Below are 17,907 nucleotides of genomic sequence, written 5' to 3'. Positions count from 1 at the left end.
TTTAGGTTCTCACTATAGGGTTAATCAATCCAATCTCTCATAACTCACTGTAACTAGATCAATTACAACCTAAGTGATTATGTCACACTAAGGATGACTTTCTTTTCATTTGTTAAAAACAAGTTTCATTTTACCTTTGAAGGTCATTGACACCTTCAACACTAACCAGATTACTTAAAGACTTTTTCTGGAGACAATTTTACAAAGCAGTTATTTTTAACAGCTTTATCCCACATTAGAAGACATTTAAAACAATCATGATTGCATAGCTTTTCTACTTTAAGTTATTAACCCAATTAGTGCTTTATTCACATTAAAAAACTTGTACAATTTGTTACAAATATAAAACAGTGCTGTTTTCCATACATTATATCAACTTTGAAACAAACACTTAAAAGACATGGTAAAAGAATTCCTATAAACATAACATTTCCATCAGGATAAAGCTTACTTTAGCTGCCCTCCCCCCATCCCATGTGATTCAAAAAGAGCAAACATACAACATACTGTAGGTTTATTTTTATTCAAAAAGTTACTGTCTCAAGACATAAATACAAATCAGAAAACAGTACAATTAGGACAATAGAATGTGGAGGACAACAGGTTAAGGTAAATATATAAAACATTTTTAGCTGGTTGAAAACAAAGCTGTAAGAACTGCTTTCACAAAGAAATGCTCCTTTTCAAGAGTGAGAAAAAAAATCAACTTAAGTTTAAAATCATATATACAGTCCTCTCAGCAGCTCTATTAAATGCAGTGGTGTGGAAAACAACATAGGCAGTACTTTCAGACATGAGAATATTTGTTTATGAAAGTGAGTTAGGCAGGTCTGGTTTGGGGCTGGTTAGTACCCCAATGATTTAGTAAAATATTTAGATTTGATCACAATCCCTTAGATAATCTATGGTTTTTGGCTACCACAGCCCAATGCTTACTTTGGGGAATCTAAAAACGGGAAGCCTTTCTTAAAATTCACCTATCTGGGGATGTTCTTGTATTGCAAGCATAGTAAGGCATGGAATGATTAAAAGAATATACCTCAAGAACTGAGAGACAACTGACAAAAAATATACATATGTAATATAAGTTAATATTTTGTTTAAAATGATGTCTAGCTGCCTAAGCCTAGCAAAATGAGTTGATGTCAAAATGGCAGGTCGCCACTTTCTGTTTGATTTGTTTGTGAAAGGACACAAAATGAAGTTTAAAGCTTAGCTTTCAAAGAATATTATGGGTTATGAATTTCTATTATCCCATCTAATTTACATACAGAGGAAATGTACTGTAACCTGTTAGAAGTATCTTTAACCTGAAGACTGCTTGCAAAGACAGATAGATAAAACAATATAAAATACAAATTTAAAAATCATTTTAAAGCATGGAACACTCATGCTTTTCTATTTTTAAACATTGTTAAACTTTCAATATATTTCTGAAACCTCATAATTTTAAGTTGGAATTTAAAAGTAAGAAAAAACTAAACAAACTGCGCAATTATAAAATCAGCACCAATTTATATATATATATAATTTTATTTAAAATTTAGATTCCCTATTCCCACACTCTAATAAGCTGTATAATTTTTGTTTAGAATTTTTCTGCAAACATACTACAATAAGCTTCTTTTATTTGGAGACAAAATACAGTGGCACTACTGGAAGGAATTTCACAACATTACATTTTTTTTTCTTAAAGGACAAGCAAACTTTCAGGGTCAATAATGGGCAAGCATGTCTGAGACTGGTTACCTTCTGGCAGTTCACTGCATCTGGGTATTTCTGAGAAGGTTAGAGAAGCTTTTGGAATTTAAAAATATCTTAAAATACATTTTAGGTGAAAAACTTGAAAAAGTTCTGTTTCTAAATTAATTTCTCCAAGATTACAGTACTTCAAAAACAAAGCTTCCATTGCTTGCAGTTTTGAGCATTTAAATTTAAAATGCCAAACTCTTCTGTTCTACAATCCCAGGATGGGAAAAATTAATCTACCTGTCATTTCAGTTCACTGATGTAAATAAAAATCCAGCAGAAGTGGTGATTATTTAATACACCCAGTAAATAAATGAGTGAGAAAAGGACTCATATCTGTATCAAGTACCTCTCAGATTACGGTTAGATTAAAAATGTGAGGGAATACTTGTTATGATTCAAAATCAACTGATAACACACATAAATAAAACAATTGTTTTCCAACAAAAACTGTAGCTTATCCTCAAATTGTTTACTTGTCCTTTACTTTTCTTTTTTTTTTTTCTTTTTTTTCTTTTTTTATTTTCTTTTTTTCTTTTTTTTTTTTTAGGCAAACAAAACTGCCTCTCACAATGCACTTGATCTTGGTAGGCATGTTTCATTCTCCTTAGAGAAAAATCTGTACAGAATTTCACTGTATCTACTACCCCAACTTTATTGAAAAACTTCCTCTTCCACTTAGAAAATGACTTCACCACAGTTTAAAACATTGACACCCCAAGGACCTAATGAGAGAGGAAAAAAGACTGTTAAAAAAAACAAACAAACATTTGATAATTTTTTTCTATCTAACTCAAAGGAAAAAAAGTTTGCAGTCAGTGTAATGAAATGGCCCATCTCTCTTGCTAACTTGAGAATGACATTTGTTTCTTACTAAGAATGCCGTGATAAAACTAGGATTAATCTTACTTGTATAAGTAGGCAAAGAAGACTCAAAAATCAAAAATTACCTAAATAAATGTTAACATCTTGCATTATCTCATATAGAATAGCCCAGAGGAAAAAGTGAGAACCCAATTCCAGTGTATCTATATTTGATTATCTGTACTCAGAAACAGGTACAATTAACTATCAAAGAGCAGGCATGTGGCAAACAGAAGACTTCCTGGCAAGAGCGCTTTGCCTCTTTTGTGTCATGAAACCGTCTAACAGTCTTGTGAGACCTATGGATTCCTCAGAATTTTGGACATAACAGAAAGAAATCCCCACATTTCTTAGGGAATCCTACATTAGATTAGAATCCTATATTAGATTAGAAAATTATTTTTTCCCATCTTAGGTTAAGAATCTTTATTTTGGGAAAAGATGGTCAATACAAGCACTATATAATAATCAAATACTAGACAACTAAGGAAAACAGCAGAGGGGCTTGGGTACATTATTTTTAAAAAGAAAGGCGGAATCTAGGTTTTAGTTAGTTATGCATTAAAAAAATCTAAGCAGTTATATTGCAGTAAAGTTAAAAAGAAAGCATCATCTTTTTGGTCCTGAGTAGAAAGACAAGATGAACTTGATTGAAGGGGGCAAGATTCATGATTACAGATGAAAAGAGAAAAGCTAAGTACCATTACAATGAAGCCCATGAAACATTCAAATTGCTTCCCTGAATAAATGTATGCTGCTAGAAAAATAACATGCTGAAGTTACTGAGTCCAGACTTAACAGGGAATAATAAATGCTTTGAACTTTTTAGGGAAAGAAAAAAATGCATCATTTTCTCATTGTCCTGGTGTCTGGCTTTGTGGTTACAGTTCAGATGGGTCAAAATTAGCTCCAATAACAATGTCAAGAATACTTAAGCTTTTAAATACAGAATGTGTATGCAAGAATCTTTGTTGTATTGAACACACTAATAGCAGATCGATCAAGCACTGATACCATGAACTAGGTACTGGGACATAAGAACAGCTTTGTTATGCTATGCCTTCTTTGTAATTATTGTATTATGTACTGTATTGTATTTATGTCATTATTGTTTTAAATTTTGATGTAAAAGCAAAAGCAAAAATCTTTTTGTTCTCAAATGTCTTTTTGTTCTTTTAATCCAAAACAGGCTTCTTCAAACAAGGATTATGTTAAATAACAATACAGACAACACAAGTTTAATAAAAAGTCTGTGTTATCTTGGTATTAATGTCTAAGAAGGGGTGACCCGTATGTGGAGGAAAAAAGCAGGGTGACAATGGGATAAAGCAGCATTCTATGCTTCCAGACAGGAGATTGCATATATTTTAAAGGCTAATGTCTAATAAGAGAATACGCCAAAAATAATCTGCTATATCAACTGATGATAGTATTTCATTAAAATAGACCTAAGAATTGTTTTAAAATGATTTCAGGACTGCTTGTGGGAGATGGTGTGATATAGTCAGAAATGTACTGCTTTTAGTATTATGCCACCTTCCACGTAAAAACTTAATTTTTTTATTATTCACTGTCTTTATTGTAACCTATACATGATCCTAAAATTGAATATAAGTATATATGTGGACACTGGTGCTACTGGAATAAGTCAGGACAGTGGTTAAATATATCAGACAAAAGAATGGCAATCTGAAGATGAATTCTGAATTGATACAGTTTTTTTTCTTTCATTTTCATAAGGAAAACAAATCTCTCTGAAGAGAAAATCATGGATTGTTAAGAGCTATAAAAGAGATCAAATAGTGGAACCTCCTTATTTACAGATGAGAAGACTTGTGTCTTACTAAAGATCACAAGTCTAGTGTAAGCTTTTATATTTCATGCTATGCTAATTCCCTTTATTAAAGTATTATAGTATTTAATTACATAATATTTATGTTGCTTTCTAATTCGTTGCCATGTACATTACATCCCCTGAGAGTAGGAATCGGGTAAAAGATTACAGTACAATGGAAACTTGACTTATTGGTAGAATGTTGCTCTGTTACTCTAAAAAATTCCATTATACAAAGACATCCTTAGTTCCCACTCTTGAATTGTACATTTATTTCTACAGGTCGTTGGTGACAACAAATTTGATCATTATTAGTGTCTTTTCTACAAGTTTATACACATAAGCAAAATATTCAAACGTCAATTTTTAGCATCTACACATAATCCCAGCATGTATAAGACATAAAAAAGGTTACAATTTTGTGAAAATTTGTTTAAAATATCAAAGATTTTATTTTTAAAAACCTCAATATTAAGAGGAATGTTTCTTGCTGCATATTTCAAACACCACTGATATCTTTGTTATGTATGCTTTTTTTTAAAGTGAGTGATGAAAAGGTGAGGGCCACATAAAAGGACAGAAATTTAAACTAGCTTCAGAAAAAAATCCAGTTCTCTATTGCAGCAAAAACTAAAAACAGAAGGCATTTCATAAATCAAAACTGAAACACAAAACAGATTTGTTTTGCTTAAGAAAATTTTCATTATCACTTTTCATTGATGCAACTCAGGGAGGGGGATTGTGAAAAGGCTATATGTGTACCTTGAAATAATCAAGTCAATTTCTTAATTTGGAAAAAATTTTCAACCTTTTTTTTTAAAAGCACATAACCACATGTTAATCTGCTGCCATCATGTGGTGATAGTGAGGAAATGAAGATTTAGATTCCACAGCATGTGGGAAAGTCAATTGAGATTGACAAAAATCACAAAACATCAATGAATTTGCAATGAGATCTTTAACATAATCTCTGTATCTTTATCAATAAGAGTGCTGTGCCATAGAGTTGATGTAAAAAGGAATACAAAACTGTAAAGTCACAATTTGATGAATTCCATCTTTCTATACTGAGCTATTACTCTTTCACCCATCATATCAAAACCATCCATGGTATCCCAAAAGTAAAGGATAATGTTTAAGAAACACAAATTTCATAATGGCAGCCTGTCTTTCTCCCAGGATAACAAAAAGAAGACAAAATGGGATTTTTTTTTATATTAAGGAAATAAAGAAAACCACTTTAACTAAAACTGTTGATTTTAATGTCTGCTGAATTTCCCATTAATTAGTTGTTCAAAATTGTTGGGGCATACACAACTTTGTAAGACATTGTAATCGTACAAAACAGTGGTTCTATGTGTGCTATGAGATTAGACTAAATTATTTCTTGAGTTTAAGACTTAGAGACATCCAGCTAGAGGTGTTTCCATATAAAATTGACAGAAAAGGACTCTTGCTTATGTAACTCAGCAAGTAACAGCTTTATATGAGTAAAATCTTTAAATGTTATACCTATGCATAACTAACAAAAACCCAAATATCCGTATTTACAGAGAGACTATGGATTCACTGTGTGGGCAAGCTAGCCACACAGCTAAATGGCAACGGTAGGGATGTGATTCTAAGAGGCTTCGATTCAAAGGTGTCACCTTATATGACTTCTCTGAAAATCATCCCCTTGGATTGTAAGCACTAAAACTTGATTATCACATTTCTAATTTATATCTGGAATTTCTTTGGGGAAGGGATTTTTTCCTAATGATGCCAAATATGGGTAGGTGGCCCCAGAATAGCATAAAGGTATCAGGCACCTAGATAACTTGGAAAAACATGTTGAAAGATGAGGCAATATGGCATGAAGAAGATATTCTGCTTAGTTTGGCCCTGCTTGCCTGACACTAAAGACAATATCAATGTGTTGAACCTTTAGAAATTCTGTATACCTTAGAACTTCATTTGAGGTCAAAGAAGACACTTGCTTCTGACATTTTTTCCCCATAAAAATTTAAAATATAAATAATTTCCTTCCTGTTCTTTGAAAGAAAATACTGGAATTTGCCTTCCTTTAAAAGGTAAGATGAACCAAATGAAAACATGTCTGGATTTTCTTCTAAGATAAAGACTCAGATCCTTGAGAACAAGGGAAAAAACTAATTCTTTATTACAGGCCCACAGGACAGAACCTTGTACATAGTATATGCTTACTGAATGTGTGCTGAGGAAATTAATGTTCTTCCTAAAACCTTCACCATCACCATCATTATCATCATCTTCCTTCCATTCTCACCTCTATGGCCTATATTCCCTTTCAAATGTTATAAAATAGATATCCTCATTTACTGAAGGGATGGGGAGAAACGTAATCTCAAGGGCCCAAGGACCAAGCTAAATATTCAGTTTTAGGGTAAAGAGAAACTAACAAACATGAGGATCTAAGGTCTAGTTGTGTTCCAATGAATAAAAGAAAACTTTTTGTCTCTTCTATTTGTTTTTTGCCCCTCTAAAACAACTAAAACTCTTAGAAAACTTTCCCAAAATACATAGGTATCCTTTTGGAACATAAGGGTAAGGAAATAGCTCAGGAACTATGCCTATTCTGTAGTGATCAATGGAAAAGCCCTGAAGTTCAAGTTAGAGGGATATTCAGGAAAAGGGCAGTAACTTGGGATTTTGACAAAGACTATAAAGTACACCCAAGCATTTATGCCATTAGAAAGCTCCAAACTACAAAAGGTTTAACCATTGAGCTGTTCCCATCAACCTCTTCTCCCTATAAACTCCACTGGCTCCAGTACCTCAATTCCTACTGCTTCAATTAAAATAGGCCAAGATATGTTCCTAGTATTCAAAACCAGAACTCAATGTATCTTACCAAAGACACATTACTATACGTGATAGTTAAGTCTTACAGAAGTAGACTTCAGGTATAGAATGAATTAATTAGGCTTTGTCAATGAGCCTAGGAAACTAATCATCATATTCCAAGTTCCAAATAACTCACAAACATGTTGAACACAGCCCAAATTTTAAGTTGAAAACCACTTATACTTGTGAGTTTAAAATCCTAATGACTTAAAATAGACTTACTGATTCATCCATAATTGAAGCAGGATCAAAGAAATCAGGTTTCAGCTCTGTCCTCTCTCTCCTGTTCTTGGATGGTGGCTTTAAAAAAAAACAAGGATAAATAAGTGGAAATACAAAAATAATTAGGTGGTATCTGAAAAAGTAGTGCTCACATCACCACTGTTCATTCAGGTAACAGAGTCTAAATATTTTACAACACTAGAAAGATATTATACATAAATATTATTTAAAAGAATAAAAATATAGTTCATTCAAGGAAAAAAGCTAAAATACACAAATCCAACTTGACATTTCACAACAAGCTATCTAAAGCAAGACTATCTTTAAAAGTACTTGAAAATAAAGCCAAGTAAAAATGAACTGAACTTGGCCAAAAGAAAACAATTATTTCTGTATCATCTCAGTTTTTTAGTGCCTTTCTTTGACAATTTCAACTAGTAATAATTTAAACACCTGCTAGCTCTGGTGTTAAACCTTAGAAAGTGCAAGGATATAAAGACCTAGACCTTTATTCTTGAGCAGCTTACAATCTCTTAAGCAACTAAACAAAACATTTAAATTGTGACTTAAATTTCACAACTAAGTGCATAGGAAAGGTAAAAAGAAGTATAAGAGGTCTTGAAAACAAAGGAATTGGCCTATGAAATGACTATACGCAAAAATCACTGGTCAGTTTATAATACTTAATTCAATCTAACAAAAAGGTTGGAAGACTAAAGTTGAAGGGAGCCCAAAACATAAGCAATGTACATACTTGATTCAGTAGGTAAAGGACAATGAGCAGAACCTCTGAAATGTTTTGAGAAACAAAGAGTTATAATCAAAACTCTTCTTTGGAAGCAGTAAGCAAAGTAAGGTAACAGACTAGAAGGAGGAGCGACATTAATTAGAAGGCTACTTCAACAGTCCAAATAAAGAATTTTTTAAAGCTGAACTAGAATCAAAATAATGAGAAAGTAAAGAGGCTGATTCAAGAGATGGTATAGATATGTAAAATTTACAAGACATAGGAAGTGAAAAGATATGAAAGGTAAAGGACATAGAGAAGTTAAAAACATTTTATACAAAGGTGACTAGGAGAATGACACTTTAGTTAATGAACAATAACTTGGGAGAAAAAAAAAACACATTTGAGAGCAAAAGATGAATTTGGTTTTGCACACAATAAACCTGAGGAGCCTGTAGGAATTATAGTTAGCTGGCAGTTGGCTATGTAGATTTTTTTGTTTGGACTTTGGAGAAAGTAGACTACATAAAAACATTTTTTAAGAGATAGAAATGGTTGAAAAATCATGTGAAAAAATCCAGGGACCAAAGGGAGGAAACACAGTAGAAAACACTTGGTCAAGATCAAGTGAGAAAGAAAATAGAAATGCTATTTCCATATAGTGCACTGAGAAAGAAGAAATTGATGAGAAGCTCAAAAAAGACATACGTTTGGCATGAAATAGTGATAGGCATCTATTAATATGTACATCTTCTAGAGTCCTTCTCTGCCAAAAAGCTGAGTAATTAATAATTTCTTGGCTTGACTTAATGATAATTTCATCTTTCAGAAAAGTAAAGGAACTAATAAGGAAAACAGAATTTCTTCTCACCACTAACAAACGCTTTGAGAGAATAAGGATACACCGGGAAGGAAGGAAAGGAGAAGTATCTGCTATCATAACAGAAAAATCAGCCAAAAAGAGATGGGAAGCATTTAAGAAAAATTGCTAAATACACAAAAGAAAACAATTCTGACCAAGAGAGTATTTTTTCTAAAGAAAATGGCACAGTGGCTAGAGCACCAGCCCTGAAATCAGGAGGACCTGAGTTCAAATCTAATCTCAGATCGCAGATTTATTTGATAAAAAGAGGAGGACCAAAGAAAGGTTAAGACTACTGTTTAGAGTGCTAATAATGAGCTTTAGAAATTAGATAGAACTATTTCTTTGAACTACTCTCACTTTACTTTGATTTTTCTATGAAACTTTTTCTTGATTTTTCTATGAAAATAATGCAAGTTGAACTAAATATGAAAAAGGAAAAAAACACATGGCTTAGCAAAAAGCTTAAGAACAAGACAAATAAGGAGAAAGCCACATAGCAGCTACATGTCCTTCATGAGTTGAAGTTGAAAGGCCTAAACAAATTACAATCTAGGATACTGGTAGATGTTACTCATAAGATCATGAAGAAAAGGTTCCACAAAGATCGAGAAAAGAAAACATCCTGATTACAAAAAGAAATCAACTTGAAACCTGCAAACTAGAAATCAGAAGACTTAGATTCCTCATAAAAATTCTAAAACACACATTTATAAAAATGGTCTAGATGGAAAACTAGAAAAGCAATAGTTATCAAAATACCAAACTTCCCTGAAAATAGGTCATACTAGACTAATTACAGTGTCATTTTTGAAAGAATTATTAAACTCAGATGGCCTTTCAAACAGTTCTTCTGGAGAAGACAGAAAAATGCTAAGAAATAGTAAATTCAGAACTAAATGAACAGTCAGATTCAAAGGGTTAATTAATAGCTTGACCCTAACTTGCAAGTCATCGGTAAAGGAACCAAAAGCGATCTGTACTTGACTCTACTTTGTAATATTTTTTAAATCAATGTCTTGGATACATAAGTATCAAATTTGCGTATGATAGAGCCAGAAGAGATAATGTACTATGTGACAGGAAGCAACACAGTAGAATGTGATCCACATTTATTAAGAAGAAATGATAACTGTAAAATTTGGGTTAAAAAAGGTCAATTTTTATCAAAAAGGATAAGTATGGCTAGGTAGAAGACTCAAGCATTTTCAAGAAAGGCAAGCTTAATCTTGAAATACATTCAGAAAGGGGCAGGGTCAGAGAAACCAAGAGCCAAATTTAAAAAATGTGAGTAGACAGGGGTGATGTAACCTGGTCCACAGTAAACCCTATCAAATGCTATCCAGAAGTCAAGGAAGAGGAAAAGACTCTTTGAATTTATTCAATAATAAGTTATTATTAAACTCTTCTTTCTGAGTTTTAATAGAGCAGTAGAGAGAAATAGGAACAAGACTGCAAGCAAATGAAGATGGGAATAAGTTGTGAAGAACTGCAAAAACTGAGTCTGAAAGTAGGATCCTGTCAGCAAAGTGGAGAAAGGAAACTGAAAAAGAATTCTGAGGGATTAGAATTGAGAGAAATTTTCTGTTTTCATTTTAAAACAAGGGAGAAATAAGGAGGTTTGTAGAATGGAAGATAGCCTATGTTTGGGGACATACTGAAAAATGTCAAAAGAGGGGATAAAATATAGAGAAACTTCACAGAGGTAGGATATGACATAAAAACTGCAAGTCATAAATTTAATCTTGGCATTGGGAAAGGCCAATTCTTCCTCCAGAAAAGAAAGCAAGAGAGAAAAAAATCATTGAACCAATCATCTATCTTTTGAAAACAATTACACTCTGGGATGATATTATATTTTAAAACTGAATCATCAAACATTTAAATACACATGATAAAATCATACATAGATATTTAGGTTTACTTTAGATATAAGAATAGAAGGTTAGATGTGCTTTAAAAAAAATTAGATTCAAATAGACTATCTGCAAAAGAGGACCTGGAGGCTATCTTGCTCTGAGACCTAAGGGAAAATCTTCATTAATCAGCATGCTTCAATACTCAAATTCCCTTCACTAACAGCAACAAAAATAGTTCAGTTGAGGGTATCCAGTGGTACCAATATTTCTTACTAATACTGAAAGGTAACAAACAACTTTACAATTAAAATTATTTAGTCATTAACTGAAAAGAGAAAAAAATATTTACCAAGTCTATATCCATTGTGTCAAAATCCATTCCCTCGTTAAGATCCTCAATCCTCCCTTCTGAAGACATCATCACATCTTCAACAATTGGTTCTTCATCATCTTCCATTAGGCTGGTACCACGCCGACTAAAGAAAACAAAATTTAAATAGTCAATATTGGAAGAAAATATTATGAAAGATAAATGGCAGAAGAGAAAATGATTAAATTAACTCTAAAAACACAAAATGTTCAAATGTATATGAAGCTCCAAAATTTATGTTTATTTTACTTTGATCTGAGAAATTTAACTAGGACTACATTTTGCTATCCTCTAAATGTCAATGAAATAAATTTATGTGGGTATCAAATAACCCTAGCAAGTGAAGTAATTTTTGTGATTATTAGTTCAGCAAATACATTGCTTTCCTAATGGGAACAGATGAGGAAAATAAAGTTATGTGACTGATCTACAATCATACAGTTAAATAAGCACCTGAAGCACTTGAGCAGGTCTTTTGATACCTCATCTAGCACTCTACATACTGCACCATGCTGTCTCTCAGTCAGTAAGCATTAATTAAGGGCTATGTGCTAAGTACAGCATGAAAAGAAAGAAAAAAAGTGAGGAAATAATTCAAGAATTACTTCATTGCAGCTTCTTCAAATGAGTCTCCCTAAGACACAAAAAACCACTGAAGTTTTTTAGAATACAAAGAGGAACTCTTCTGTCATTGACAATTTGTAAGTCTCATACATTGAAAATTTGAGCCTTATACACCTTTTAAGGCAATGGAATTGAAAACTGAGAAACCTATTGGTAAAAGCTAAATTAAGTATTCTAACCTTAGCTACTTCCAGAGTAGAAACATTTTCATTGTACAAATCATGATATAAATACATCTACCAACTATTCATGTTCAAATTTAGACTCTGAACAATTTATCACAATTATGGAGACTCATTTTTACAAAGTCTAGCAACACAGTAAACAATTTCCAAATATGAAAAAAAAATTGTGTGTTTATATATAAATAAAAATTATACTATTTGGACATAGAGGGCAAAACTAGAAATTGGTTAGTGAAAGTTGCAGCAAGGCAGATTTTTAATCAAAATAAGGCACTCAATTAGCAACCCATTCTAAAAATCAGAATAGGTAGCCCTGAGAATGTCTAAATTCTTTATCATTTGTTAGGGATGTTGTAGAAGACAATTCATGCTGCAGGTAAGGGTTGGACTAAATAATACTTGAGTCCCTTCCGACAACAAGATCCCAATTTGTAACTGGCATATGGTAGGAAAGTAATTTTCTAAAAATATGCTTTAAAAAATAGTATCCCTCTAAAAGGAATTCATAAGTTTGATTGGAAATTCAAAATCCTAAAAACTAGGATTCCAACCTTGAATAGTCATGGTTGTCAAATTATTGTCAAATAAGGTTGTCAAATAAATAATTATGTGACAAAAACTGTTGGGAAAACTGGAAAATAGTATGACAAACTTATACGTAGACCAACATCTCATGCCATATATACCAAGATATGGTCAAAATGGTCATGATTTAGGCATAAAAAGTGATACCATCAGCAAATTAGGAGAGCAAGGAATAATTTACCTGTTACATCTATGGGTAAAGGAAGAATTCGTGATCAAACAAGAGACAGAGAACATTGTGAAATATACAATGAATAATTTAGATTACATTAAATTAAAACTTTTTGTACAAACAAAACCAATGCAACCAAAAGTAGAAATATGGGTAAAAATTTTTACTGCCAGTATTTCTGATAAAGGCCTCATTTCTAAAATATACAGAGATTAAATCAAATTTATAAAAATACAAGTCATTTCCCAATTGATAAAATATCAAAGGATATGAGCAGCTACTGATAATCATGAAAAAAATGCTCTAAATCAGTATTAGAAAAATACAAATTCAAACCATTCTGAGGTACCATCAGATTGGCTAATATGACAGAAAAGAAAAATGATAAATATTGGAGAGCATGCAGGAAAATTGGAGTATTAATGCATTGTTGGTAGAGTTGTGAACTGATCCAAACACTGCAGAAAGAAATTTATAATTACACCCCTAAAAGGGGCATAAAACTGTGCATGCCTTTTGTTCCAGCAATACCACTACTAGGTCTGTATACCGAAGAGATCATGAAAAAGGAAAAAGTTTCCATGTACCAAAAATATTGCTAGTACCTCTTTTTGTAGCAGTAAAGAATTGGAAATTGAGGAGATACTCATCAATTGGGGAATGACAAAACAAGTTATGGTATATGAATGTAATGGAACACTATATTCTACAAGAAACAATGAGCAGGCTGATTTCAGAAAAACCTGGTTGGGGAATGACAAAACAAGTTATGGTATATGAATGTAATGGAACACTATATTCTATAAGAAACAATGAGCAGGCTGATTTCAGAAAAACCTGAAAAGACTTACATAAACTGATGCTGCATGAAGTAAGCAGTTGTATACAGTAACAGCAACATTTGTGCGATGATCAACTATGACAGACTTAGCTCTTCTCAACAATACAATTATTCAAGACAATTCCAAAAGACTCATGTTGGAAGATGCTATCCACATCCAGAGAAAGAACTATGAAGTCTGAATGCAGATCAAAGTATACTATTTTCACTTTTTTTCCTTTCTTGTAGTTTTTCCCCTTTATTCCACGTCTTCTTTTACAACATGACTAAGGTTTAATACGACTGTACGTGTAATAACCTATATCAGATTTGCTTGCTGTCTTTGGGAGAGGGGAGGAAAGGGAGTGAGGGAGAAACATATGGAACTCAAAATCCAACAAAAATCAATGTTGAAAACTATCTTTATATATAATCGGAAAAAATACTATTAAGTACCAAAAAAAATCATTAAGACTGTTGTTTACTGCACCTTTATGTGCTTGTAATAAGAAGGTGCCAACTATGTTCCCCTTATTTGAATCATCAGAGAATTGACTTTTCTTCCAATTTAGTATCTCTCTCTCTCTCTCCTCTTCTCAATTGCTAGAGAAGAACTCCAATTTAGGCCTAGAGCAGTATTGGCAGGAGTATAGCAATAAGAAGAAGGAAAAGACAAAGCTCCATCCACTCCTACTTCTATACTCTAGCCCTAGATCATCGATTTAAAGCTAGAAGAGAACTTAAAGACCATCTAAAATAACCAATTCATTTGAGGAAACTGAAGTCCTGGGAGGTTAGCCAATCTGTCCAAGATTAGGGACAAAGTGAAAGGGCCAGAATTTAATCACTGGTCTTCCAAACGCAAATCTTTGTACATTCACTTTATACACCAGGACACATCACATTCACTCGATGCACACAGTTTAGAGTCTGGATTTTCTATTAAATGTAAGTTATTTTAATTCAATCATGGAGGGCCCGCCTGCCAGTTAAAAAAGGTAACAGAAGAGATACAGAGAATATTTTTATTTCCTCTATGGCTTCCATTTTACTGCTAGTGTTAAAAAGGAGGCAGGCATCTGAGTCCTTAGAAAAGAAATGAGAGAAGGACCAAAAAAAAGGAGGATAAATGGCAAAGTAATGCCATTAAACCACATTTTCTCTCTCCTACTAATAATCCTTTTGCCTGAAGTTTCTCTTGAAAGAGAACTACTGCAAGGGAACAGAGCTACCACAAGTAAAGTGGGAGCCAAGGGAAACTATATTCCTGTAACCTGGCTAGGGAAGCCAAGGAAAGGAATGTGTGGAGTTGAGTAATGTGCCTGTCAACAAAAATTCTAAGTCCAAAACCACCTTGAAAAGAAACATGGGCTATGGTACACTATAGGTTGGATTTTTATGGGTTAGCCTTAGAAGCTCAGCTGTTCTCAGTTTTATTTACCTAAAAAGAAAATGTATATGAATTTTAAATAACTGAATAAATGAATTTTTGGAAAGATAACTATCAATACTTAAATTTCATCAAGCCCAATCAAATTTCTAAGAGAAAAAGTTTTTTACTTATGATGAAACATAATCTTTTTAAATATAAAGCAGACTTTTTTGTAGCTTCTTGATTCATCTCAGTTGCTTTGCATGCAGAAATACTTTACAAAACACTTTTAAATAACTAATTGGGAGTTGATACTTAGGATAACTAAAAAGACAGTAGGAACACTGAATTGCCTTTCAAAAATTCAGTTAACGTGGACCAGAAGAATATATTCATGGACATTGAAATAACTGAAAGCTGTGATTGTTAAATCACTATCAGTAAAACAGTAGAGGTGGAACTATATAGGGAAAGAACAAATATTCTTGATTTTCAAAAAAGAATAATCTATAAAGTGAGATTGTTTTTGTTTGCTGGGAAAATCCTAAATTTTTTTTAAAATCTGAATTTAATAAACACCAAATAAATACAAAGAACAGGGCAGTGTTCTGATGATCCTTTCTTTTTATTTTGGCACCCCAATTTGTAGTCCTCCTATATGCATAGTGAAATAAAAGAAAATCCAACTAGGAAAGAGAAGGGGTTACTACAAAGAGAAGCATGCCTCTCATGAAAACAAGTCTTGGCAGAATATTAATATTATTGCCACTTTTTACAGAACAACAAGCAAATGAGGAGGACACTATGAAACTAGTTAACCTGGATGTTCCCAAAACTTTTATCTCATACTATCCTTATGGAGAAGATGAAACTACAATCATATAGATTCAGAAGCGATTGGTCAAACAATCTCAGTTGTTTTTTAAAGCTCTCTAGCAGAGCACCCCAAAGACATCTACACATATATATATACATATATATATATAGATAGATAGATAGATATAGATATCATGCATCAAGGCATAGATAGCATGCTTATCAAATATGCAAAGGATATAAACTAGGAAGAATAGTTAAAACACTGGATAATAGAATCAGGACCTCAAATGACCATAAAAATGGTTAGGGACAGGGAATGGACCACCTGTGGTTTCACTGGCATAGGGAAATACCAGATGAGGAGGTAGAAAGATTTTTTTTTGTACTTGTAGTCAATAATGGTAAAAATACCATTTATAAATAACTTAGTGAATTGTCCTGGGTTTTTCTGGTTCTAAAGCCAGTGTTGTAAGCAATACAATAGAATACTTCTAACAAGAATCTGGTAAGGTTAAACATAATAAGTAAAAATTTCAATATTTGTACTTGGGTACCTACGTATAATAAGATGGGAAGAGGATGGTTAAAGAGAGTAGTTATTCTGACGAAAAAAAAATCTGGAGGTTTTAGTGGACTTGATGAGTCAGTAGTATGATGTAAAAGCCAAAAGTGAGTATGAATTTAGGCTGTAAAAGGGAACACAGCTTCTAATAAGGAGGTGTTAGTTCTTTTGTACTGTGCCCTCATCAGACCTTAAGTTGATTTCTGTGTTCAATTCTAGTCACCATGGACTAAGAGGGGCATTGATAAACTGGAAAACATGCAGAAGAGGACAACAATGAAAATTGTCAAGCCGTAAGTACATGTCATAAAGACTGGGGAAAGCAGGTATGTTTAACCTACAAAATACTTGAAGGGCTATCTTGTGAAAGAGGGGTGATCTGGCTTCTAGGGAACAGAACCAGCCTAAGTTTTAAAAGCTAATTTAGGACTGATATCATGAAAGATTTTGTAACAATTAGAGCTATGAAAAAAAGGATGGAATAACCTAGAGAGGTATTGTTTCCTATCCTTGGAGGTTTTCAAGCAGGTTAGAAATGTGGAAATGCCTCTAGTGTAAGGTTTATACTAAATGGCCACTGAGGTCTGGTCATTTCCAAATTTCAGATTCTTTGGCCCCCATCGACAGCCTTGTGAAACAGACAAGGCACATATCCACGTTCTACAGATGAAGTAACTATGATTTGGTGAACATCTCAAAAATATTAAGTAAATGAGACTAGATATCCTGAATGATACTAGATATCCTGATACTCTTTTCTCTGCACTAGGATAACTGCTAAAAGGTTTAGACTAGGCACAATTTCAAGGGTGTTAAAACCGAATTAGAGAAAATCCCAGACTTACAATAATATGGCCCTCTCACTTACATGGCATGCTGAAGGTTAGTTCGCAGCTTAACATAGCTCATTGCTGCTCTCTCCTGCTGTTGCCTGGCTGCTTCTTCTTGTTGTCTTTGAGCTAACATCCATGTTACCTGCGTGCTTCAAGGAGAATTTTATTCTTCTTTAACTGAACTTTTTTTTTGGTATGTTGTTAATAAATGTAAAGCACAGAAAACTATCGACGGTACTTACTTGTAATCGAGTGGTGTAGGATGGTGTTCCGGCTGTATCGGATAGACACCCATGTAGTTTTCCTCTGGTCGTAATCTTTTAGGCTCTCTCATTATAGTTGAAGTAAGCTGTGGTGTCTGCATCATAACAGGGGTGTGCATTGTCTGCTCTCTGTTCAACCACATGCTATCACTACTACTACTTTCTTCAGCTGGATGGAAGAAAAAAGTAACATCAATTAAGCAGTGATCAATGTACACCACAAGCAGATTTCTAAGATATGTATAAGATACATGGAGATTTAAGTATGTGTATATGTATATGTATGCATGCACTTTTTTTAAAATTTGCTTTTTATATTA

At 33.0% G+C, this 17,907-nt stretch overlaps 1 protein-coding gene across 8 annotated transcripts in view; it reads right to left on the bottom strand.

Moving 5' to 3' along the window:
- Window positions 1-504: 504 nt before the first annotated feature.
- The window catches only part of STAG2 (stromal antigen 2), a 121,692-nt gene continuing 104,289 nt past the window's right edge, over window positions 505-17,907 (bottom strand). For 6 of the 8 annotated variants that reach the window (XM_031944425.1, XM_031944426.1, XM_031944427.1 and 3 more), the window contains 5 exons: window positions 17,567-17,756; window positions 17,360-17,473; window positions 11,332-11,458; window positions 7,535-7,612; window positions 505-2,474 (listed from right to left, as the gene is read on the bottom strand). In XM_031944425.1, coding sequence (XP_031800285.1) covers window positions 2,451-2,474; window positions 7,535-7,612; window positions 11,332-11,458; window positions 17,360-17,473; window positions 17,567-17,756 — 533 coding nt within the window. In that variant the 3' untranslated portion in view covers window positions 505-2,450. The remainder of the gene's footprint in view (window positions 2,475-7,534; window positions 7,613-11,331; window positions 11,459-17,359; window positions 17,474-17,566; window positions 17,757-17,907) is intronic. The other 2 variants (XM_031944428.1, XM_031944430.1) reach the window with 1 other exon arrangement.

This window comes from Sarcophilus harrisii, chromosome X (assembly GCF_902635505.1).
Source record: "Sarcophilus harrisii chromosome X, mSarHar1.11, whole genome shotgun sequence".
Classification (NCBI taxonomy): Eukaryota; Metazoa; Chordata; class Mammalia; order Dasyuromorphia; family Dasyuridae; genus Sarcophilus; species Sarcophilus harrisii.
The sequence above is the reverse complement of the archived record's forward strand: the minus strand, read 5'-3'. Positions and strand labels throughout refer to the sequence as shown.